This window comes from Tachyglossus aculeatus, chromosome X1 (assembly GCF_015852505.1).
Source record: "Tachyglossus aculeatus isolate mTacAcu1 chromosome X1, mTacAcu1.pri, whole genome shotgun sequence".
Classification (NCBI taxonomy): domain Eukaryota; kingdom Metazoa; phylum Chordata; class Mammalia; order Monotremata; family Tachyglossidae; genus Tachyglossus; species Tachyglossus aculeatus.
Genome location: NC_052101.1, coordinates 36,602,290 through 36,627,080, shown reverse-complemented (window position 1 = coordinate 36,627,080; position 24,791 = coordinate 36,602,290). Strand labels below are relative to the sequence as shown.

The 24,791-nt window shown below is 43.1% G+C and overlaps 1 protein-coding gene across 2 annotated transcripts in view; it reads left to right on the top strand.

Annotated features, from left to right (window-relative positions):
* G3BP1 (G3BP stress granule assembly factor 1) overlaps positions 1 to 22,502 on the top strand; it is a 29,400-nt gene extending 6,898 nt beyond the window's left edge. The window contains exons 2-12 of one of the 2 annotated variants that reach the window (XM_038740420.1): positions 11,636 to 11,749; positions 12,112 to 12,193; positions 13,097 to 13,270; positions 14,439 to 14,529; positions 14,929 to 15,022; positions 16,790 to 16,991; positions 18,258 to 18,359; positions 18,649 to 18,751; positions 18,910 to 19,035; positions 19,128 to 19,237; positions 21,279 to 22,502. In XM_038740420.1, the coding sequence (XP_038596348.1) occupies positions 11,655 to 11,749; positions 12,112 to 12,193; positions 13,097 to 13,270; positions 14,439 to 14,529; positions 14,929 to 15,022; positions 16,790 to 16,991; positions 18,258 to 18,359; positions 18,649 to 18,751; positions 18,910 to 19,035; positions 19,128 to 19,237; positions 21,279 to 21,485 (1,386 nt within the window). In that variant the 5' untranslated portion in view covers positions 11,636 to 11,654 and the 3' untranslated portion in view covers positions 21,486 to 22,502. Of the gene's footprint in view, positions 1 to 11,635; positions 11,750 to 12,111; positions 12,194 to 13,096; positions 13,271 to 14,438; positions 14,530 to 14,928; positions 15,023 to 16,789; positions 16,992 to 18,257; positions 18,360 to 18,648; positions 18,752 to 18,909; positions 19,036 to 19,106; positions 19,238 to 21,278 lie in introns of both variants that reach the window. The other variant, XM_038740419.1, reaches the window with a different exon arrangement.
* Positions 22,503 to 24,791: the final 2,289 nt, after the last annotated feature.

Sequence of the window (24,791 nt, the reverse complement as noted above, 5' to 3'; positions counted from 1 at the left end):
ATGGGGGAACTAGATGGTGGTTATCTTGTGGGTAAAAAAAAAAGAGCAAATTTAACTTTCTGGCTTTTCCCCTGAATTGCCAGTCATATGCCATTTTCATCTTGAGGATGAAAATGACTGGTGGCAACTTGGCATTGACGTATGGTTGACACAGCACCCCAGAACAAGTGGTCTTCTGATAAAATAGCAAGAGGTTCTGAGTTAAGCAGTAACTAACATCCTTGCAAACTGATACAGTTTTCTAATTCCATCCCTCAGGCCTCTTTCAGTCAGGAGGATTTTTGAAGTGCTGGAGCAGGTGGCAGATGAGAAGAGGAGATGCTAGAAAGTGGATTAAAATGGAGCAGATCTGTTCAGATCCAATGACACAGGGGTGTTACTCTGGGCACGTCTGCCTTTGCTATCACAGAAAGGTAGTTTTGACACAAATTAATAAACACTTATCTGTATGAAGTATTCAAACTTGCCAAATTGAGTGGACTTCCCTTGGCTTCCCTGGGTTAAGTTCTTTCATTATTGATGTCTTATAAGGAAGTAGGGAACGGCAGGTTTTTCAGAGATTTAAAGTTTCAAAAATATACTAGGGACACATTCTAATAATACACAAAGAAATTCAGGGGATCTGTGTCTTTAAGCACGATCCTAAGCCACTTTTAAGAGGATGAAGTGCTGTTTAATGTGATCATTAGTTATGACACTCTGTCATGTCACGTGTTAGGTAGAATGCTAATGAAGAATAAGGGAATGTGCATCCCAAACATAATGTCTGTCTGGGGGTAGATTGAGAGGTAGTGATGGAAGAAATGGTTTTGAACTTGTGCCTGATGTTGGCCAAGGTGTAAGTGTTACAACATAAGTCCTGTAAAGTGAAGTTCTGCAGGAAATGTTCTATAGCCAAGTATTGACCCTAGCAGGGTCTAGTTTTCTCTTTCAAGTTGCATGAAATGCATTTTCTCCACAGTTTAGATCCAGAGTACTTTCATTGCTCCTCCCCAAACCAACCACCTAACTATTCCTTTCAAATTTCTGAGCTGTTCCCATAGGCTGAAACTTCTCCCTGTTCCCTTTCCCTGGCAGTCCATAAGTATCACCAGATTCAAAACCTTCTTAAAACCCATAGGACTGTAAGCTCCTTGAGGGCAGGGATCATGCCAACCAAGTCTTTTGTGCTTACTGAGGTGCTGGATAAATACCATTGACGGATTGATAACCCCCCCATCTTCAATAAGCCTTCCCTGCTTAATCCCCAGTATCCCAAACAGTACAAAAACACCAGCCATTTGGAGCATATGTTTGTTTATATCCATCGTCAGCACGTGTGTGTGATTTATTTTGATTACTCTGGTTGTGAATACTTTGCTTGTCTCTGTGTGTGCTCTTCGTTTGCAGGAACTTTGTCATTTTTTTATGCTGAGCTTCCCCATTTGTTTAGCACAATATAATGCACCCAGGAGGTGCTCAGTAAATAAATGCTATTAGTAATGGACAAGGTTTTCATGCCTATTAGAGCTACCAAGTACCTAACACTTTCGACTATGGTTTTTTGAACCATTTGCAAGGTGCTCTACACCTTCCCACCTACCTCCCTTCTTTCAGCTCTCTTGCCTGCTCAGGTTTGTTTCTCTAGTTGGGTTCTTGGAGGCATTATACTAATAATCTGTTGCCCAAATTCATTTTCATAATTTAAGATCACAATTTCATAATTTAAGATCTATAGTAAATGCAGGACAGATTTAATGAAAATCTTAACCTTAAAAAGCATGCTAAAACTTCTATTGACACTTCTCCAATCTCATTTATTTTAAGTGAAGAGCAGAACTTTGTACAGAAACTTGTAACATTAGTTTCTTTTTGAATTCATTTGTAGTCATTGAACCCCTGAGTGCAGAGCACATGGTTGGGAGTGATCTCATTTATTTTTAGAAGAGCAGAACTTTGTACAAAAACTTGAAACATTAGTGTCTTTTTGAATTCATTTATAGTTATTAAACTAGTGGAGACAGGCAGACATAAATGGCGTACAGTTGGGGGGAAAGCTCTGGAATGTGAGATTCTTTAGGCTGCTATTTTTTTCCAATTAATTCTATCCCAGACTTCTTGCCTGGTCCATAAAAGGCTTTATAAGTATAGCATCCTCACTTATTTTATGACTTCCAGTGCATAAGGCCATCATTGTGATGCAGTTACAAGGATTATCAATTAGCCAAAAATTTCTTCCTGGAAGTAGGAAACTATTTTCACAAAGTTCCAGGGTTAATTTGGTTTCACAGTGACTATTCAGTAATAAAGTATAAAAGGAAAATCACATTGGCTGTACATTTTTATTTGGTTTAAAATGCATACAAAAGGAAAACCCAAACACCACTTAGTTTGGACTTTTAATTCATTTGGAAAATGTCCAAATATGGGATCCAATGCAACATCTTTAAATTCAGTCTGAGAGGGGAATAAAGTGGGAATAGCATCAAAGCACATGCTGCAGAACTTCAGTGTAAAACCCTAGAGCTTTGCGGTTGAGTCCTTCTCATTTGTACCTACAAACCAAGTTAGCAGAAAAGAGGCTCTAGTAATAATGACATATTTCACTACTGTGTTTCTAGTGTAGCAATTGTACTGTGTTTTTTTGTTAAGCTGACCATCTGCAAAGTGACCTCAAGCCCAGATGGACTTCTTTACTACTTGTGATTGAATATTGAGATGCATAATAGAATTGGGTCTGGTCATACCACCTGATGGACTTTTGGGATATTGATCAACTTACCGAAATAAGTTACTGTACACAGCAATCTGATTTGGGCTCTTTGCTACTTCTGCTCCTTTTGCTCTCTAGTTTGGGCCATTTTGCTAATTGGAATTTCCTCGTCCCAACTGTTAATCACTGTTAATTGATAGGAGAGATCAACCTCTTTTTAGGAGCAGGTCGTTCGCCCACTGACATGGAAAGTGGACCCACAGAGGCAGGAGTTCTTTAGGGCTACTGGAAGCTACCAGAGAAGCAGTGTGGCTAAGTGGAAAGAGCACAGGCTTTGGAGTCAGAGGTCATGGGTTTGAATCCCGGCTCTGCCAATTGTCAGTTGTGTGACTTTGGGCAAGTCACTTAACTTCTCTGTGCCTCAGTTACCTCATCTGTAAAATGGGGATTAAGACTGTGAACCCCTCTTGGGACAACCTGATCACCTTGTAACCTCCCCAGCGCTTAGAACAGTGCTTTGCACATAGTAAGCGCTTAATAAATGCCATTATTTATTTTTATTTATTTTTTACCTTGGTTTACATCTCCTGTCCCCGTGCAGTGAAGCCCCGCAAGAGTGGAATGGGCTGGCTGGTTGGGGAAGGGATGCTTCAAAGCTGTGGAAAACCTGGCCTTAGGGGCAAGAGCAGAGACTCATCTTCTGCCCCATCCCTGACCTCTTTCTACCCCACTTGGGCATGAACTTGTACAGACCTCCCCATCCAGCCTCAAACAAATAGGCAGTAATAATAATAATAATGATGGCATTTATTAAGCACTTACTATGTGCAAAGCACTGTTCTAAGCACTGGGGAGGTTACAAGGTGATAAGGTTATCCCATGGGGGGTTCACAGTCTTAATCCCCATTTTACAGATGAGGTCACTGAGGCACGGAGAACTTTAAGTGACTTGCCCAAAGTCATATAGCTGACAATTGGCGGAGCCGGGATTTGAACCCATGACCTCTGACTCCAAAGCCCGGGCTCTTTCCACTGAGCCATGCTGCTTCTCTTCTGCTTCTCAGTAGTAAGCAGGGGCATAGAGAAGAAAGAAGAAAAAAATGAATAGGAACTCTGCCGCTGCCTGGAATAGCAGTGGTGTTGGAGGGTGGCGGGAAGAGATGTGTGTGTGGTGGATGAGCAGCAGTGAGTTGGTCTCTGGCCTGGAATGCCCTCCTGCCTCATATCAGATAGATAATTGCTCCCCCCCACCCAACTTCAAAATCTTATTGAAGGCACGTCTCCAAGAAGCCTTCCCTGACTAAGCCCTCCTCTCCTGTTCCCCCACTCCCTACTGTGCCGCCCTTACTTGCTCCTTCATTCATCCTCGCTCCCATCCCCACAGCATTCATTCATTGTCGTATTTCTTGAGCGCTTACTGTGTGCAGAGCACTGTACTAAGCGCTTGGGAAGTACAAGTCGGAAACATATAGAGACGGTCCCTACCCAGCAACAGGCTCACAGTCTAGAAGGGGGAAAAAGACAACAAAACAAAACATGTAGACAGGTGTCCAAATTGTCAGAATAAATAGAATTATAGCTATATGCACATTATTAATAAAATAAATAGAACAGTAAATATGTACAAGTAAAATAGAGTAATAAATCTGTACAAATATATACAAGTGCTGTGGGGGGGGAGGAGAGGAAAAAGGGTGCTCAGTCTGGGAAGGCCTCCTGGAGGAGGTGAGCTCTCAGTAGGGCTTTGAAGGGAGGAAGAGAGCTAGTTTGGCGGCACATATGCATATATCTGTAATTCATTTATATTTGTGTCTGTCTCCCCCTTGTTATGAACTCGTTATGGGCAGGAATGTGTCTGTTATAATTTCTTAGTACAGTGCTTTGCACAAAGTGCTCAATAAATACGAATGAATGAATGAATGAAAGAACAAATTGGTGTGGCAGTCATGGGGTCAGCCCCCATCCAGGAGGAAGTCTTGGACCACCCCCACCTATTCTCAGACTGAGCTGAGGACCAAGCCCTGCCTGTTAGCTCAGAAGAGGTGAAAGGAGAAGCCAAGAGGACAGGGAAAATTCATGCAGTCCAGGAAGGCAACTCTTCTCCTCGTCCCTTCTGCTACTGCTCTCATGGAGCCTCACACCTCTTTCTTCCCGTTCGCCCGCTTGGCACCAGCCTCTCACATTGTGCCTCTTCATCAGGCTCTTCTTGGGCTGCAGCTTTATAGGCAGAGTCTGGTATATTTTGAACAGTTCTCTTGACTTCAGACAGTTTTCCCTCTGTGCTGCCATCCTCTGTCTCCACTCCTCTAAGGTTACAACCCACAGAAGCAGGCAAAAATAGATCCTAGGTATGCGAGTCTGCAGACTCCTGATACAGAGGGAAAGACGGGTGAAACTCAAATCAGTTTCGTTATACTTTATAATGGTAAAAAGTTGGAGGAGGAAAGTTGAAACTCATGTCTGAAATGTGGGTTTTTTTGATGATTGATGGGCATGCTGTCATTGTCTCCCATTGCTCTGGTTCATTGAGAGCTGGCTAGAGTCTTGAGTTTCTTTTGTGAGTTCAGTCCCAGCTTTAAAATAGAGCACAGCATGCCAAGTTTATCTGCCCTATTTTACTAGTGCTAAAATCAGGTGGCCTCATTAAAATTCAACCAACCACTTTTGTCTCAACATTTGGGTAGAAAAGTGGGAACTAGCCTAATGCAGGCCTTCTTGTCTTCAAACTGTATATATCTTAGTTGTCTCTTCCTCCTGAGTAAGGGCATATAATTGTAGGTTGAGCTTCTTGGGATCGGGGACTGTTCTTTTCATTGAACACCTCCAATGCCTAGTTCAATTTCAAGCACTGTGGGCGGTCAAACCTGATTTGACTAACAAGTCTAGTTTGAATTTGCTGTTTTAGAATGAGTTATATAAAGGCTTTGATGCATAGATGTTATGTTAAATAGGATGGTCCCCTGAACTCTGGTGAGTAGGTTCAACAGGAATAAATTAAAGATTTCTTTAAATAGTTCATGATGTGTTAGAGGGATGCTAGAGGGTACATCCCTGAACATTAAAATGGCTATGAAGGAGAGCAACCAAGCATGTAATTTCTGCAAATATGGCTTCCACTGTCAAAGATAGAATAATGATGGTATTTGTTAAGCACTTACTATGTGCCAAGCACTGTTGTAACTGCTGGGATAGATACAGGCTTATCAGGTTGTCCCACATGGGGCTCACAGTTTTAGCCCCCATTTTGCAGATGAGGTAACTGAGGCACAGAGAAGTTGTGACTTGCCCAAAGTCACCCAGCTGACAAGTGGCGGAGCTGGGATTAGAACCCACGACCTCTGACTCCCAAGCCCATGTTCTTTCCACTAAGCCATCCTGGGCTGCATGGATATTAATTAATACTCTTAACAAATGATCCTTGAAGGTATTAGATACTCAACTACAGGTCATCCTCCTAAAATGTGGGGGTTACGTGGTGAAGACATCCGCATTAAGGAAAACTGTTGCTTTAGTACTGCATGTCTGATGCCAAACAGGTATGTGTAGCTGTCTCTTTTCCTGCTCAGATCCGTGTTATCTGAACACTTTAAAAAAAAAATCCTCAAAAAACTAGTGCTACAGCAAAGCTGCTTATCTAAAATTAAGATTTAGTGACTGAGGTTCTTATGAGGGAAAAAAGGGAATGAACACTTGAGCAAAACAGATCAAATATTTTTTCACTGATTTGGAATCAGTGTTTTCAACCAGTTTTCAACCTGCCAAAATACTGACGCTTCCCCCTCAATCTCATTCTTCTCACTATTGTAGTTTTTTTTTTTTGTGGATGTTTGAGAGCTGAGTTTGATCTGAACAGTCCCTCCAGTACTCAGCTTCTCGGTTCCACCCAAACCTCCGTTCTCCCATTTGCCCTCAAAAAGCGAAAACGATTGAGTGATTGCAAAAAGTGTCATGGATTTCTCCAACATTGAACCTGGAGCAGTGAACATGTAGAACATTATAGCAGAGAAATAAAGGGGTAGAGATATCCATCATGTTTTGGAGAGAAATGAGTAACCATTCGAAGTTCAGGGTTTGGAGATGAACCTGGGAATGATGATTCAGCCGATGGAGAAATCCATATCTTTCTTGGCCGGCATTCAGTCAGTCCCTTTGGTAGGGGGATAGTAGAGTGGAAGGAATGGTGAGCGGCTTGCCGTGGCCATTTTTTAACTTGTGTAGAAACCAGCTTTTCTCCCATCCCCAAATGGGAGGTGGCTTGGCCCAGAGGACCTAGCACAGGAGTGGAGATTGGGAGGCCCGGGTTTTAGTCCCAGTTCCTCCACTGACATACCGTGTGACAATGGGGATCACAGTCTATCTTTTCTCCATTTTTGTCTATTGTTTAATGCCGTCGAGTCGTCACCGACCCGTAGCGAAGCCTTGGACACATCTCTCCCAAAATGCCCTACCTCCACCTGCAGTCGTTCTAGTAGTATGTCCAAAGAGTTATTCTGGTAACAGATAATCTGTAGTATATATTGAACACTTTTTTCTGGGCAATACACTGTACTAAGCACTTGGTAGACTATAATAGGGCAACACACTGTACTAAGTACTTGGTAGATTATAATAAGAGTTAAGCAATCACTGCCCTCAAGGAGCCCACCGTCTAGTAGGGGGGAGCAGACATTAAAGTAAATTACAGATAGGGGAAACAACAGAACACAAGAATTTGTACGTAAGTGGTACAGACCCCGGTGTGTAGATGATGCAGAAGGGAAGGCTAAATGTGGAGTGCGATGAAAGGGAAGGCTTACTGGAGGAGAGAGGATTTTAGTAGTAGCGTTTTGAAGAGGTGGAAAGAGCACACAGGAAAGAGCATGTGAGCTAGGGGTTAACAGCAAGATGCCTAGGCACAGTAGGTTGTGTTAAAGGAATTAACTGGTGGACTAGATTATAGTGGGTGTAGAGCAAGAAAAGGTAGGTGAGAATGGTTTGAGTTAAGCCTTAAGGTTGATAGTGAGGAGTTTCTGTTTGCAGACATGGATGGGAAGCCGATCATTGGAGGCTTTTGAGGAGTAGGGAGATGAATGTTTTATTAGAAGATTAACTGGGTAACCACTTCATGACAGGATAAAAGTTTGCTACCAACTCTTATATGGCGGGCGCTGGGTGTGAGAAGTATGTTTTTGATGACATTTTAATGGGGAATTTGTTTATTAAAAAGTCCCTGAAGCTGAGTTATGGAATTTTATCAGTGCCCATCCAGGAACAGTGGATCAAAGAGACTAGCCCTGTAGAAAGGAGGCTTAGGGTGTTATGACCCTGTTGGCTGGGGCAGGAAGCAGCAGGTGCATCTAGAGCAGAAGCAGCTTATACATCAGCCAGTGTACCCTGTGTTTTGCCGTCCTTCCATTCCCATTTCTTGCTCCCAGAGCTCTCTTGCATGAGCTCCATGCTTTTACCTGCTCTGTGTAGTGGAGGTAAAAATAATAATCATAATAATAATGGCATTTATTAAGTGCTTACTATGTGCAAAGCACTGTTCTAAGCGCTGGGGAGGTTACAAGGTGATCAGGTTGTCCCACGTGGGACTCACAGCCTTAACCCTCATTTTACAGATGAGGTAACTGAGGCACAGAGAAGTTAAGTGACTTGCCCAAAATGAAAGCTAAGACCTAACGGATGTTCACAGTCATTTGTGGTGTGTCATATTCTCCTTAAACATGAACGACCTTAGTGGAATCTATTCATTTCACATGCTTTCTGATGGACGCCAAATTTTAGGTGAACCTGAGGTGAAAAGCCCTATGCATTAGGGTAAGTGCTTAAACTTGTGGGAAATGGGTGGCTCTGAAAACTCCATATTTTGAATCAAAAGCCAACAAGCCAGGTTGATCGTACTGACTCACCCAGCCCCACTTGGATCCTGGGCAAGAGGTTGTGCCGCACTGCACGCATGCTTACACCACCAAAAAAAAAAGCTTTTAAACCCATATTTGGACTTCTTAAATGTGCAAATCCCTTTTCTCAGCCGTCCCCATCCTTTAGCAGCTCAACTGGACAAAAAAAAACAAAAAACAACCCTTCAGCTCTGGCCAGGACTGAGTAGAAAATCTCATTTGCAAACAACAGTGTGTTGAAGCCAGTGAAAAGGCCTTTGACTTAATTGTTATGCCCAGCAAAGAACGATTATAAAGAGGTCCCCTAAAAATGACATCTGAAATTCATTGTCTCCATCATCTCCCTCTTTCAGAGTTACAACAGCCTCCTATCAAAATCAGTATGCAGGCTGAGTGCAGTAAGAGGAAAAAGAGGACAGAAATGGAAGGCTGGTTTTTTTTTGTTGTTTTTTGTTTTTCAGAGGAAAGATTCTGGTTTGGTCAAAAGCCTATATTAAATGAATTGAAGAAGGGTGTATAAGTCATGTTTCCTACTTCCTGAAAATAATCAATTACAACTTCTCTATTCTGCTGTCCTATTCACTGGGCCTAGATCTCAGATCTCCTGCCTGTCTTCTTGCTCTAACCCTCTCTTCTTCCTGGAGCTCCCTCTTCCTTTCTTCAAAGCCCTCTGAGATCACATTTCATCACCCCATCTTATGTCTTCCCACAGTTGCCACTTCAGGACTTGGTTATTCACATTCTCCCCCTCCCACCCCCAACACACACGTGTGTACATATCTTTATACTTTATTTACTTTTTATTTTTATTTCTTCATCTGTGAGCTCATTGTGAGCAGGATTGTGTCTGTTATATTGTGGGCTTTGTTACCATGCTTTGCACACAGTAAGCGCTCAGTAAATGATTGAATGAATTTATTTTAGTGCCTGTATTCTAGATTGTAGACTTCTTGAAGGCAGAGGTAAATAAATGACTATTAGCTGTTTTTGTTCTCAAAGAGTTTCTTGTAGTATTCTGAACCAAGTGCTCGATAAATACTGTTGATCTGTATACATTCGAGTCCTCCTCCTTAAAAGTGGTTAGAAATAACGGAATGCTTTTTTGCTTCTCCTTTCCCCTCACCGCCCCAACCTAAGAGTTACCTTGATGTGTGCACTTAATTTATTCTAATTCAGAGGTTAAAATCACAGGTTGAATTTTATGTCTGTTTTCACAGGTAAGCATTTACAAATAAACACTTCTTACTGAAAGAGGTCATGCATTTGTACTGAGAATGATTGTGAAAGCATTCTAATTCAAGGCTTACCTTCTCATCCAAAAGCTGCAGGCAAAGAAGTTTAAGTGATTATAGGACCAACCAAATTCACATTTCTGTAGAAAAACCAGATAGGAGTTAAAAAAATTTTAATTTTAAATGTTCCAGTTATTCAGCTCTTTAGAGTGGTAATGTTGTAAGAGTAATGGGTTAGGAGCTATTGCTAAGTAAGAAATGGAGAATTTCAAGGTTGACACTTTGGTTCCTTTCTACAAATGGCATTCTGTGTGTATTAAATTTAGAACAGTAGTAGCGAGAGCTGTGCTTCTTTCTTTTAAAACCTTTGTGGAAGACAATTAAGACTTAAAATGATTGTACTGTGCCTTATATATTATCAGCCAGTGTAATGCACAAGATATTTGATTATTTGGGTAGCTCTGAAATTGCTGACCTGCTAAATTTCCTTTGCTGTTTGAGCCCATGTCTGAGGACACTTACTTGAAGAAGCACCGTGACCTAGCGGAGAGAGCCCGGGACTGGGAATCAGGATACCTGGGTTCTAATTCTAGCTCTGCACATATCTGCTATACGACCTTGGGCAAGTCACTTCTATTTGTCAGTTTCCTCATCTGTAAAATAGGGATTAAATACGCGTTTTATTCGCTCACTTAGACTTTGAGCCCCATGTGAGATGGGCTGTATCTGATCTGATTGTGTTGTACCTAATCCAGTGCTTTAGCACAGTGCTTGGGCACTGTAACTGCTTAATAAATGCCTCTCTTAGTAGTTCCTTTTGGTTTTTGTTTATATTCTGAGTGACTGGCATTCAGCTTTAGTAGTAATTGCAGTGTTAATATTTATTGGGCACCCAGTGGGTACAATGTAGTATACTAATATTACACCTTAAGGCAAAGCTTGTCCTCGGAAATTTAAAAATTTATTTAATCGCAAAGGCAGCTTTGCTAATCTTTAATTTCTTAGGAATCTTGCCACTTCTCAGAACTCTAAAGCCTATTTGAAATTATTTTGTTTCTGATACCAATATTTAATAGAGGCTTATGGAATAAAGTATCATCTCTAGCCATGCTTTGCTAACGATAGCAACCTATTTCTGAGAAGCAGCGTGGCCTAGTGGATAGAGCATAGGCCCGGGAGTCAGAAGGACCTGGGTTCCGATCCTGCCTTTGCCACTGTGCTGTGTAACCTTGGGCAAGCCACTTCTCTGTGCCTCAGTTCCCTCATCTGTAAAATGGATATTAAGACTGAGTCCCATGTGGGAGAGGGACTGTGTCCAACTCATTCTGCTTGTATCCACCCCAGTGCTTAGTACATTGCCTGGCACATAATGAGAGTTTATCAAATACCATTATCGTTATTATTATGGATGGTGCTCTCATCTACAGAATCAGAGCTGGGCAGGGACCAGAGGCTTGGAAATGGGCAAATTCTTGTTTTGTTCTCCAGATGCAGTTCCAAGGTGGGGAAACTAGGAGTGGGATAAATCCCCAAACTTAATAATTTAGACTGGAAGACTGGGTTCTACTCCAAATTGGGAGTGGCAGCACCGCCTCCAACCTGAACATGTTAGACCAGTCTGCTTCAGAGAGAACTGGTGGGGAAGTTGTATTTTGAGCACAGCGGTCGTTCTCCAGTAATCTTCCAGAAAGCTGAGGGCGGTTATCATTTCAACTGCTCTTTAGACTGAATGGAAGATTTATTTTATGGGGGGTGTTTTTAACGTGGGAATGTTTCCTCAGGCTCTAGAATACGAAATGACCGTGTTTGGCACATTTTGTCTTTCTCAGTTTTCAGTTGACCAAAGAAATGGTGATGGAGAAGCCAAGTCCCCTGCTGGTCGGGCGGGAATTCGTGAGGCAGTATTATACTCTCCTGAATCAAGCACCTGAAATGCTGCACAGGTAAAAATCCTCGTGGTCTGCATTGTTAGTGAGCTCACTCACAGTGGGTTAGTCTTGTATCTTGTAGACAGAAGGTGGTCCGGTTGAGGAACTGTCTCTGTAGCTAGTATATGTAACGTACTATATGTTTCTTTCGAGAGCTGTGTATGAAAGATCTGCTGGGAAATTTAGGAATTTGACCCAGTCGCTCTTTCATTCTAGTGCCTGTTGATAATTGCCAATGGGGCATTGGAATAATTTGCATTGTGGTGCAGTAGATGTGAAATCTAAAATCCTTTGCTTGCTCTGACAGCAGAGCTGTTGAGAAGAAGGAAGAGCTGCCTGAAGCCCACAATCCTGAAACCTTTGCTTTTTCTTTGTAGGTTTTATGGGAAGAACTCTTCCTATGTCCATGGAGGCTTAGATTCCAATGGAAAACCAGCCGATGCTGTCTATGGTCAAACTGTAAGTATTTCTAGAGGTAGGAACCCACACCAGGACTCAAAACAACTCCTGCGCCTGCCTATTTGTCATTCAAGAAAATATCAGCAAGAAAATAAATTCATGTTAACTGGAATATCTTTATTCTGCAAATTTAAGTGTCCTTGGTTGCATGGTCAAGGTTTTGGGAAATGCCTTTCAAGGGAAGAAAGTGGTACCTGTGATGCATTCAAATTACAAGCCTGCTTGTTATAATTGTAATAATTGTGGTATTTAAGTGTTTACTATGAGAAGCAGTGTGGCTCAGTGGAGAGAACACATGCTTGGGAGTCAGAGGACATGGGTTCTAATTCCAGCTCTGCCACTTGTCTTCTGTATGGCCTTGGGCAAACCATTTAACTTCTCTGTGCCCGTTACTTCATCTGTAAAATGGGGATTAAGATTGTGAGCCTCATGTGAAACAACCTGATGACCTTGTATCTACCCCAGCACTTAGAACAGTGTTTGGCACATAGTAAGTGCTTAACAAATACCATCATCATCATTATTATTACGTGTCAAACAATGTTGTAGGTACTGGAATAGAAACAAGTTAATAAGGTTGGACAAAGTCCCTGTCCCACATGGGGCTCAGAGTCTAAGTAGGAGGGAGAATGGGTATTAAATCCCCATTTTACAGTTGAGACAACTTGAGGCACATGAAGTTAAGTGACTTGTCCACGGTCACATAGCAAGCAGGTGGCAGGGCTGAGGTTAGAACACAGGTCCTCTGACTTCCGGGCCTGTGCTCTTTCCACTAAGCGTTGCTCCTCCTCACTGTGCCACGATGCTTTTCAACTTTATCTCAACTTTTAGCCTCGATATATTTCTTATGAAATTCGAGGATGTGTAAGGTGGGTTTAACTGACTTTAGTTTGCTCTCTATAGGAAATCCACCAAAAGGTGATGTCCCTGAAGTTCAAGGACTGCTTCACCAAGATCCGCCATGTGGATGCTCACGCCACCCTCAATGATGGTGTAGTTGTCCAGGTGATGGGTCTGCTGTCCAATAATGAGCAGCCATTGCGGAGATTCATGCAGACCTTCGTTCTTGCTCCAGAGGTATGCTTATAGGTGCGAGTTGCCAGTGATCTTGCTGCCTTGTACCCTCGAATTTGAGAGCTCAGATACATTGGCTGTGGTCAAGATAGGTAGTAACCGGACTTAGTACCTAATCACAGGCTCAAAATTAATGTACCAGCAAACCTGGTATTTTGTTCACATGTTTGGTCCTGGTGAGTTCCCTTGAGAAATAATGCGGTTTCAAGTTTTCACATCTCCTGCTACAGCAGAAGCCATCTATTTTTGTCAGAGTGAAGATGCCAGTGTGGAGGTAGCGGGAGAGTGAAAAGACTGCTCCAGCCTGACCATTGGCTTTATTTGAGCTACTGTTATCTCTCTCTCTTTCCTCCTCTGATGCCCTCATCGACTCTTAAACCTACAGAAGAGAACGGGGATGAGAAGGGGAGGGGCTTCAGGCCTCATCCTGAGATGGGAATAGAGGCTGTGGCAATATTAACCTGTCTCCGGGCTTCTGAGCAGGGCAGCAGCTTTGTGCTGGAGGGTGGTATTACGTGGTTCCTTGTCCCACTTGGTGCCAGTGGACTCAATGAATACTGAGGACGGACTTGGGTGCGGGAAGCTAGAAGAAAGGAATTTCTGAGTAAGAGAAAGGCAGTGGTATCACGTGATACCTTGTCTCACTTGAGGCCAGTGAACACTGAGAATGGGGTTGGGAGGGGGAAGCTAGAAATGAATTTCTGGGTAAGAGAAAGGCAACCTGATCGTGTTAATGGCAACAGAATGGTGGGACACATGTGAATAGGGGGCTTGTGCTCTGTATGACGTCCTGCTTTCAGCTACAGAAACGTTCATTTCCCATTCTTGGGAATGTTCTTATAGTTTGGGCCAAAGTTGCTTGTGGAAAGGCACTCTGGGTAGGTGGGACAAACACAGTGGATGTTCCCCCTTCGCCCCCATCACTGCCTTCACTATGGAGCACTTGGGAGTCCTTCCAGGGACTTCACGTCTCAACAAACCCCTGAGGATGATGCTTTATGGGCTTGGTCAGTATGTGTTAATAGTTTTAAGTTTACAAGTGTGGCAAGCTAAATGATTTAAACACCAATTAAAATTCCACATCTCTGTAAGCTCTTCAGGGCTTTCATATGATTTTAATTTAAAAACTGCAGAGTAAATGACACTCCCTTGCTCTTTTTTCCCTTTTCAGGGTTCTGTTGCAAACAAGTTCTACGTTCACAACGACATCTTCCGATACCAAGATGAGGTTTTTGGGGGTTTTGTCACTGAGCCACAAGAAGGCAAGTGTTGAATTTTCTGCTTATGTTCCCATTTGGATGTGAGTTAGTTGCCAAAGTCAGTGAGTTGTCTTAGTTCAACTGTACCCTGCATGGAGAGGAGAATGCAGTTTGGCTTTTGAAACTCAGGACTTGTAAGTTCCTGATAGTTGTCAGACACGTTCGCAGTCTCTGCTGTATTGTATTCTCCCAGGTGTTTAGTGTAGTGTTTTGCACACAGTGAGCAGTCAGTAAATACCATTGATTGGGCTCATGAAATCAATGATCTGCTTTTGACCTAGCATTTGAACCTACAGAAAAGATAAAAACTAGTCATCAAAATTGTAGAATTCTGACTGCAACATTATCTTATTACTGTCAGGGTGGAAATATTCTAATGCTTTGCCCCTTCCCTATTTACAGAGTCAGAGGAAGAAGTGGAAGAGCCTGAAGAAAGACCGCAAACTCCTGAGGTTGTCCCCGATGATCCTGGGGCTTTCTATGAGCAAACGGTCAGGTATGGAAACTTGATTCCCTAGTGTAGCCAAGTCAAGTAGTAGAGAAGCAACCTGGCTTAGTGGAAAGAGCCCAGACTTGGGAGTCAGATGTCATGGGCTCGAATCCTGGCTCTGCCACTTGCCAGCTGTGTGACCTCAGGCAAGTAAGTCACTTAACTTCTCTGGGCTTCAGTGACCTCATCTGTAAAACGGGAATGAAGACTTTGAACCCCATGTGGGACAACCTGATTACTTTGTACCTACTCTAGCGCTTAGAACAGTGCCTGGCACCTAGCGCTGAACAAATACTAACATTATTATTGTTGTTATTGTTATTATTATTATTATAGCTCCTGCCTGAAGGCCAGAATAAAACTGGCCTAGATGAGAAAGGTAGCCATCTATCTTGAAAAAAGCCCGAGAAAGTAACCTCCCTTGGAAATGCATTCCAATGCTCCACAACCCTTAAAAGGAGAAGTCTGGGCTATTCTTTGGTGCTCGTTGAGCTGCTGAAGAAATATCTTGACTACTTAATAGGCTGCCTATGGGATGTGGAAAGCCACCAGTCGTGGAGCTTTTGCAGCTTAACACTATTACATTTTTCCAATCAATTCTCAACAGCCTGTATGCCGTGCCATAGATGTACTAATATTTTGTTTTTAGGATAGTCTGGCAAATGTGAGAACTGAGACATGGGGTGGTTGAGTGACTTAATAATACTCATTTTGGTATTTAAGTGCTTACTATGTGCCAGGACTGTACTAAGCGCTGGGGTGGATATAAGCAAATTGGGTTGGACACAGTCCCTGTCCCACATGCGTCTCAGTCTTAATCCCCCTTTTACAGATGAGGTAATTGAGGCACAGAGAAGTGAAGTTGCTTGCCCAGGGTTACACAGCTGACAAGTGGTAGAGATGGGATTAGAATCCAGGTCCTTTGGACTCCCAGAACTGTGCTCTCTGCATTAGGCCCCACTGCTAAGTTACCATTGGGTGTGGGGAGTGGTGTGTGTTTGCTTGTGTGCGTGCTTTGTGACCTTGGGCGAGTCACTGAAATTTTCTGTGCCTTAGTACCTCATCTGAAAAATGGGGATTAAGACTGTGAGCCCCATGAGGGACAGGGACTGTGTACAACCTGATTTGTGTATGTACACACATATACACACACACACACTCTCTCTCTTTCTCTCTCCCCCCCCCCCCCCCCCCCCCCCCAAAGTACTGGGGTTGATACAAGTTAATCAGGTTGGACACAGTCCATGTCTCACATGCAGCTCACAGAGGAAACTAAAGCACGGTTGCAGAGGACGTTCAGAACTTGTGAAAGTCCCACTTCATTTATTTTAGTTTTTCCCCATCATTTTAGAAGTGGGTCTCCTGTCCAGACACAACCTTTGGTTTAATGATCTTGGTCCCCAACTTCAGCTGTTTTATTTAGTATAGTGTCCTCAAGAGATTGGGAGACAAGTGGCCTAGTGAAACCAACTTGAGACCGAGGAAGGAGACCTGGGTTGTAGTCCTATCTCTGTTGCTGGCCCATTGTGTTCTGGTGAGCAACTCACTTACCTTGTAAAATGGAGATGATGCTATCTCTCCCTCTCAGACAAGGAACTGTTTGATTTTTATACTCTGTGCTTTGCACATGACTGTCCCTTACGAAGCACTCAGTAATGCATGTTTATTAGCGAACACTTCATTTGGTGCAGGCAATTTCACAAGCAAATATATTCCTTCAGGAGCCAAGCTGAAGTGGAAAAATATGCTTGCATTTTTAATTTCTTCTAAAAGCAATGATCTGGAGGAACACCTGGATGAGCCTGTTGCGGAGCCGGAGCCCGAAGCTGAGGCCGAGCCTGAACAGGAAGCTGCACCTGAATCGCAAGAAGAAAAGCAAGAGCCGGTGTTAGAAGAAACAGCTCCTGAGGACACGGAGAAGAGTCCTTCTCCTGTACCTGCAGACACTGCCCCAGTGGTGCAGGAGGACTCCAGGGTAAGAAAGATTACCTATCATTATTATTATTACTACCGTCCTTATTGTTATTGTATTTGTTAGATGTTTACTATATATGTCAAGCACTGGGGTATATTAAACAAGTTAAATAGGTTGGACACATTCCTTGTCCCTTATGGGGCACACAGTCTGAGTTGGGGGGAAGAACAGATATTCAACTCACACTTTTAGAGTTTAGGGAGCCCAGGCATAGAGAAGTTGAGGGACTTACCCAAGGTCACACAGCAAGCAGCTGGCAGAGCTGGGGCCGTGTTCTTTCCACTAGACCATTCTGCTTCCGGGATTTGGTTCTTTCAGTTTTTAATTCTGCCACAGAGATCCAGGACTTGGCTTTCATACTTCATGTGACAAGAAAAGACTTGCGTCCTCTGGAATTCAGGATATTTGGCCCTTCCCTATTCAAGTAAACAAGAGCATGGAATTGGGACAAATAAAAGTGAAATTACAGTGAAGCTATTTGGCTATTTCAGTGGAATCGATTTCAGCAAAGGGTCTTGTTGCTAGAAAAGACATAACTGGAGGACTTGTCCCTGCCTGCCTTTCTAGCAGAATTGACAGAAGTAGCGTGGCCTAGTGGATAGAGCACGGGCCTGAGAGTCAGAAGGACCTGGGTTCTAATCCCATCTCTATCACTTGTCTGATGTGTGACCTTGGGCAAGTCACTTGACTGCTGTGCCCCAGTACCTTGTCTGTAAAATGGGGATTGAGACCTTGAGCTCCGTGAGGGACAGGGACTTTGTCCAACCTGATCCACCCCAGTGCTTAGTACAGTGCGTGGCACATAGTAAGCATTTAATAAATATCATTTAAAAAAACTGACATCACTTCCAGTCACTTACTCAGAACTGCCAGCCAAAGTTTTTCAGGAGAGGCAGTGATTGGCGGGGAACAATAATGTGATATACCTATATGGGGCTTGCCTTTTCTTCTTGACACAGTGAGAGCAGGAGTGTGTAGCTGAATGATTCTGCTTAGACCCACTTTTGTTAGATGAAAACTCCTCCTGTCAGAATAACTTTCGGCAACTGCTTCGTATCAGTAAAGGCCAGTAAATGCCTGGTGGGAATGGTGTCTATCATTTGTGAAAGCTTCGTTCAGATAATGGAAATTCTAGGATTCCGATTGCCACACTTGACCATGTATGTAGGATACTGTGAGAAAAGTTGAGCTTGGATAATGTTTTGAAGGAGGATAGGGGAATTTCTGTTCCATGTTAACAGTGAAGTGTTGGTTTTGTTCCTGTAGACGTTTTCTTGGGCATCTGTGACCAGTAAAAATCTTCCACCTAGTGGAGCTGTTCCTGTGTCTGGCATACCACCTCATGTTGTTAAAGTACCAGTGTCTCAGGTAAGGCTGTTTTACTAACTTTAGAACTGAAGTGGCATGTCGTGTGGTATTTATCTTCCCAAAATAACCCTTTTGGGGACTAGGAGAGCAAGTGGCAGGGAGAGTGATTCTTAAAACTTTTAAGCTATTGCTGTCTCACTCTTATGAAGGATTAACTGGGTGAATTGGAAAACTATTAGAGACGAGAGCAGGATTGGGGAATCCCTTATAAACTAAACTTTAGATGCGTGGGTGGCATAAGAGCTTATGTGAGTTAACAGCTGTGTTTTGGTTTTTTTTTTTTTCACAGCCCCGCCCAGAATCTAAACCCGAATCTCAGACTCCGCTTCAGAGGCCTCAGAGGGTGCGGGAGCAGCGAACAAATCTCCCACCACAGAGAGGTCCTAGACCAAGTAAGCGTCTGAAAGGATTCTCTTAGTGGCAACTGGAATGGATAGACTGGGGTTGAATTAAACTTGGGGCAAAAGGCAAAACTAAGTTGTTAATTGTGATAGAAGAATAGATGAAGAGGCAGTGTATCGTTATGTTGTATCCTGTTTCCCTTCCCAAGTTCGTGATGGAGAGCAGGGTGATCTAGAGACCAGGCGGATTGTGAGATACCCAGACAGTCACCAGCTCTTTGTTGGAAATCTGCCCCATGATGTGGACAAAGCGGAACTTAAAGACTTCTTCCAAAGTAGGTTGCTAATATGTCAGACTTGCTGATTGCCCTTCGTCTTGAAGGAAGCTTCTAATGGGTGATGGAAGAACTCTGTGTTTCCGTCGCAGGCTATGGCAATGTTGTGGAACTTCGCATCAACAGTGGCGGGAAGCTGCCCAACTTTGGCTTTGTGGTGTTCGACGACCCAGAACCTGTTCAGAAGATCCTTAGCAACAGGGTAAATGTGGGTCATACAGGGTGTTTCCAGAGTTCCGGGTACACTTACCATAGTCGCAGAGGGAACATGTGTGTTTCTGCAAACAAAGCATATTTGTGTATCTTTAGACCTGTGGGAAAGGGTAGTAACTGTTTCTAATAGATGTTGAGAAGGAAGAAATCACCATTCAAAATGAACTATTTGTTTTTTTTCCTCGAAGTGCACAGTAACATGCAGAACACTGCATAAAGACTTGGAGAAAATACCAAGAGAATTTATGAGCAGTGGTCCCTGCCTTCGGAGCTAATCTGGGAAGCTACAAACACAAATTCCATAAACACACATCGACCTGGAAGGATATTTCTAAACAATGTCCATAGTTGAAGAAGCCTTTTCAGAACAAAATAAATGTTCCTGCTGCCCCCAAGGCCTGGAACTGTTCAGAGTTTTCATGGCATTTGAAGTAGCAAATGTGGTGGCAGGTTTTCTTCACTCTCAGCCTGCAGGCTGCTCCTCTTGGATAAGGGAGAGAATACCTCAACCGCCCCGTGCTGGGATTTTGGATTTTTGAGATTCTGGGGGCTGTAGATCTCTGACCAGGACTCAGGCTTCTCTCAATCAGTAGTATTTATGGAGCACCTCTTCTGTGCCAAGTGTTGTACTAGGAGCCGTCTCTTAGCTGGCGATGGAAGCATGTTAAGCCCCACCTGCCCAAGTTGAACTTATCAAATTCTTCTTTCACTTAATGAGTTAAGCGTGTTTCCTTCTAAATCGTTCAAGGCTGTGTGTCTTTAGGGACAAGCAGCTTGCGTAGAGGGAAACTGGTATTATGAAGCCTTTTTGTGTGGGGTGGGGGAAAGATAGCAGTAAGCATGAAATTTAAGTTTCTCAAAGGGCAGGCACCAAGCATTGGCTCAGGTGGCCTGAGGTTGAGAGCATCCAGAAGTCTTCATAGTAGAGTCTGTAAACTGGTTATGAGCAGTGAAAGTATCTATACTAATAATAATAACAATAATAATAATGGTATTTGTTAAGCGCTTACTATGTGCCAGGCACTGTTCTAAATGCTGGGGTAGAAACAAGATAAGCAAGTTGTCCCAAGTGGGGCTCACAACCTTAACCCTCATTTTAAGATGAGGCAACTGAGGCTGAGAAGTAAAGTGACTTGCCCAGGGTCACAGATATCCCCCTCCTCCCCCTTGCCATCCCCCCCACCCTACTTCCTTCCCCTCCCCACAGCACCTGCATATATGTTTGTACATATTTATTACTCTATTTTACTTGTAAATATTTACTATTCCATTTATTTTATTTTGTTAATGTGTTTTGTTGTCTGTCTCCCCCTTCTAGACTGTGAGCCCGCTGTTGGGTAGAGACCGTCTCTATATGTTGCCAACTTGTACTTCCCAAGCGCTTAGTACAGTGCTGTGCACACAGTAAGCGCTCAATAAATATGATTGAATGAATGAATGAATGTTGGGATTAGAACCCACGACCTCTGACTCCAAAGCCCGTACTCTTTCCACTGAGCCACATTACATTCTCCCAAGTACTTTGTACATTGCTCTGTGCACAGCAAATACTTCATCAATGTCATTGATTGATTTAAGGAAAGGAGGTCACCTGCACTGAATCTGGTATTTGCATTAACAGACCCCAACACAGCAAGTATTTTTCTCAGCCGTGCACCTCCAAAGAGAAGCAGCGTGGCTCAGCGGAAAGATCACAGGCGTTGGAGTCAGAGGTCATGGGTTCAAATCCTGGGTCTGCCAATTGTCAGCTGTGTGACTTTGGGCAAGTCACTTAACTTCTCTGTGCCTGTGACCTCATCTGTAAAATGGGGATTAAGATTGTGAGCCCCACGTGGGACAATCTGATCACGTTGTATCCCTCCCAGTGCTTAGAACAGTGTTTTGCACATAGTAAGCGCTTAACAAATACCGTCATTATTATTTTTATTATTATGTGAACCTCTTGTCCGCGGGTCACTGTGCTTAATCTCTGGCAGGTTGAACCACGGAGGCAGACGGGTCACTAATTTTTGCACCCTTGATTCTTGCAGCCCATTATGTTCAGGGGCGAGGTGCGTTTGAACGTGGAGGAGAAAAAGACCCGAGCAGCCAGAGAAGGGGATCGCCGGGATAACAGGCCGCGAGGACCGGGAGGCCCTCGCAGTGGGCTCGGTGGCGGAATAAGGGGGCCGCCCCGCGGAGGCATGTCTCAGAAACCAGGATTTGGAACTGGGAGGGGCATTGGCCAGCGTCAGTGAATTTATCACAGATTCCACACAGTGGCACAAACCCATGCCCCTGCAGCATTGTGAATTTCAGCCTTGGGTGTCTTGGAATGTGACCCTAGTCTGTTTATAGACTGCTTCGTTTGATACCATTTTTGGTCCTTTTTTTTTTTTTTTTTGGGTTTGTTATGGTTTTGCGTGCATGTGTGTATGTGTGTGTGAGTGCGTGCTGTTTTTTCCTAGTCCTTATCCCCACTTCCAGCTTTGTGGAACAATATTTTAGAAAAAGTGGATTTTAAAAGAAGGAGAAAAGAACTGAAATTCCTTGCTCACTTCAAATATATGGACTGGATTTTTTTTTTTTAATACAACAGCAGCCTTTCCTAAAAGAATTTGTCTTACTCATAACTGGGTGTGTTTCAGTCAGTGGAATAAGTTGGGTTGTTGTTTTTTTTTTTTTAACTTTTGCACATGTTCCAAGGGCTTGTCAGAGACTCAGGATTTGATGAGCGTTTCGAGGGCAGGAAAAACCCACCTTGTTTATCTCACTGACTTGGAGATGTTGCCACTGGAAAAATTGACAGTCGCTCTTGCTCCGTGGCATGGTTAAAACGGAATAAAGGGTATTCATAAAGGTTTTTTTTTTTTTTTGCTTTTGATATATGATCACAAAAAATTCTTAACTACTGTTTTTACCACTTAACAAATTTTGGATTGTGCGATGTTTTAAATGCCTAAAACATGATGTGTAAAATGCTTTTCCTGAATTTGTGAAAAGAAATTTTTTATTGACGTAGGGAATTTTTTTCATGTTTAGTTTGTATTTGTAAAAAAAAAAGCAAAATTGTTGTGCCTTCTATTTATCTCTCATTCCAGTCTTGGCAAATTGTTAAAAAAAAAAATAAAAAAATAAAAAACCCTCTAGGTTTGCTTTATCAAAGTGTATGTGGGGAATTTTTCACTTGAGCATTTTCTGGACTTGTTCCCAACTCAGTTTTGGTCATCTGTGTATGTGTTTTCAATTGTTGGAATTAAAAAACTGCCATACTTCTAATGGAATTGAGCTGAATACTCTAAAAGAAACAGACACTCATTCGAAGCCAGTTCACAGGCAGTTGCGTAGAGATGTTCTGGCCTAAATATTAATAGTGTTGACATTTAAGTGCTTACTATGTGCCAATCACTGTTCTAAGCGCTGGGGGGGATACAAGATAATCAAGGTTGTCCCGTGTGGGGCTCACAATCTTAATCCCCATTTTACAGATGAGGGAACTGAGGCACAGAGAAGTTAAAGTGACTTGCCCAAAGTCACACAGCTGAAAGTGGCAAAGCCAGGATTAGAACCCATGACCTCTGACTCCCAAGCCCATGCTCTTTCCACTGAGCCACGCTGCTTCTCACTGTTGGGCCCTTCAGTTATCAGATCAGAAATGAGGATTCAGATCTTAGCTGGTTTATTAGACTGAAGTCTCCCAATGAAATACTGGACTATGGTATTACGGTTCTTTGCCCACTCTTGGTACATCTCTGTTCTCTATTGCATGGTAACATTCTAGCAGCACTCTTGGACTAGCTCTTGAAGAATGTAATGTGGACTGTATACCTCAAGAATCCTACTGTAGCTTTAAATCAATCAATCAATCGCATTTATTGAGTGCTTACTGTGTGCAGAGCACTGTACTAAGCACTTGGGAAGTACAAGTTGGCAACATATACAGTCCCTACCCAACAGTGGGCTCACAGTCTAAAAGGTGGGCTCACAGTGGATGTGACATAGAGCATTGGAGTCAAGAGATGTGCAGTGGGCAACATGGACAACACCTACAGTTCCACAGACCTTCCACGTGCAGCTTTTTTTCTTCTGATGGCATTTACTAAGTGCTTACTATGTGCAAAGCACTGTTCTAAGTGCTGGGTAGGTTTCAAGGAGATCAGGTTGTCTCAAAGGGACTGAGTCTTAATCCCCATTTTACAGATGAGGTAACAGGCTCAGAGAACTTAAATGACTTGCCCAAGGTCACACAGCAGACGTGGTGGAGCTAGGATTAGAACCCATGACCTGACTCCCAAGCCCGTGCTCTTTCCACTGAGCCACGCTGCAGTTGGCACCAGTAGATTAGGGCTTTGGCAATTAACAAATGGTATGTCTTATATGCATATGGTATAGCAGGGTTGGTTATAATAATAATAATGGCATTTGTAAAGCGCTTACTATGTGCAAAGCACTGTTCTAAGCCCTGGGGGGATACAAGGTGATCAGGTTGTCCCACATGGGGCTCACAATCATGTCCAAAGTGAGGCTGCTTTGTCAGACTGGCTTCTCCATTCAATGGGATAAACCAGGGACGTTTAGTAGGTCTTAACTTGTCATCCATACTGGAGGATGGAGCAGGAGACCCGAGTGCTGAGGTAGAATGCACGGCAGATCCTTGGGAAAATTTCAACACTGTCATCAAGTCTTTTGAGAGTTTTAAAGGTGGATGACTGTGCCCCAGAGGCACACACCCAAGTGAGCCTGGAGAGAATTGAGGTGATGTAGCCACTATATCAGAGAGATGCCAGATTTTTGGTGCCAGTTAATTGTATTTGAGCACCTACTATGTGCGGGGTACTGTACCAAGCACTTGGGAGACCTTGAGTGTTACCATGGAGTCCTAACCTTCATACAGTAGGAAGCAGCGGGTGCCTAATGGATAAAACATAGTCCTGGAAGTCAAAAGGACCTGGGTTCTTATTCTGAGTGCTGTGTGACCTTGGGCAAGTTACTTAACTTGTGTGCCTGTTTACTCATCTGTAAAATGAGGATTAAGACTGTGAGCCCTGTGCGTGACAGGGACTGTGTCCAAACCAATTTTCCTGTATCTACCCCAGTGCTTAGTACAGTGCCTGGCACATAGCACTCAACAGACACCATAAAGAGAAGAAAAAAAAAAGTGGCAGCAGGCTTAGACCAAAATGAAGGAAGAGCTGTCATGCTGTCCTATGCATCCCAAGGTTGTTGAAACCTGTACCTCTGACATGCCACATTTAGCTCTTTGAGCAGTTCCATTAGCGTCAGTTAGGGCCTAATTTGTTATAAAGTGACAAGAGCAGGTTATAAACCGAAGCCCTGGAAGTAAGTCAAACTACTAGGTAGGACATGTGAGGTACAATACCCAAACAGTTGAATGGAGTAAATGAAAGCAAGGGGACCAGAAGAAACACTTTAAAGGTGTAGTAAACCAGTTTAAGATGACAGCTGGCTAACTTGGTTCACAGCAATTGAGAATGGAGTACCTCTAATCAAGAGGCTTGTGAAAGATTGAGAAGGCGAGGGATGCTTTAAGCAAACAAAACTAT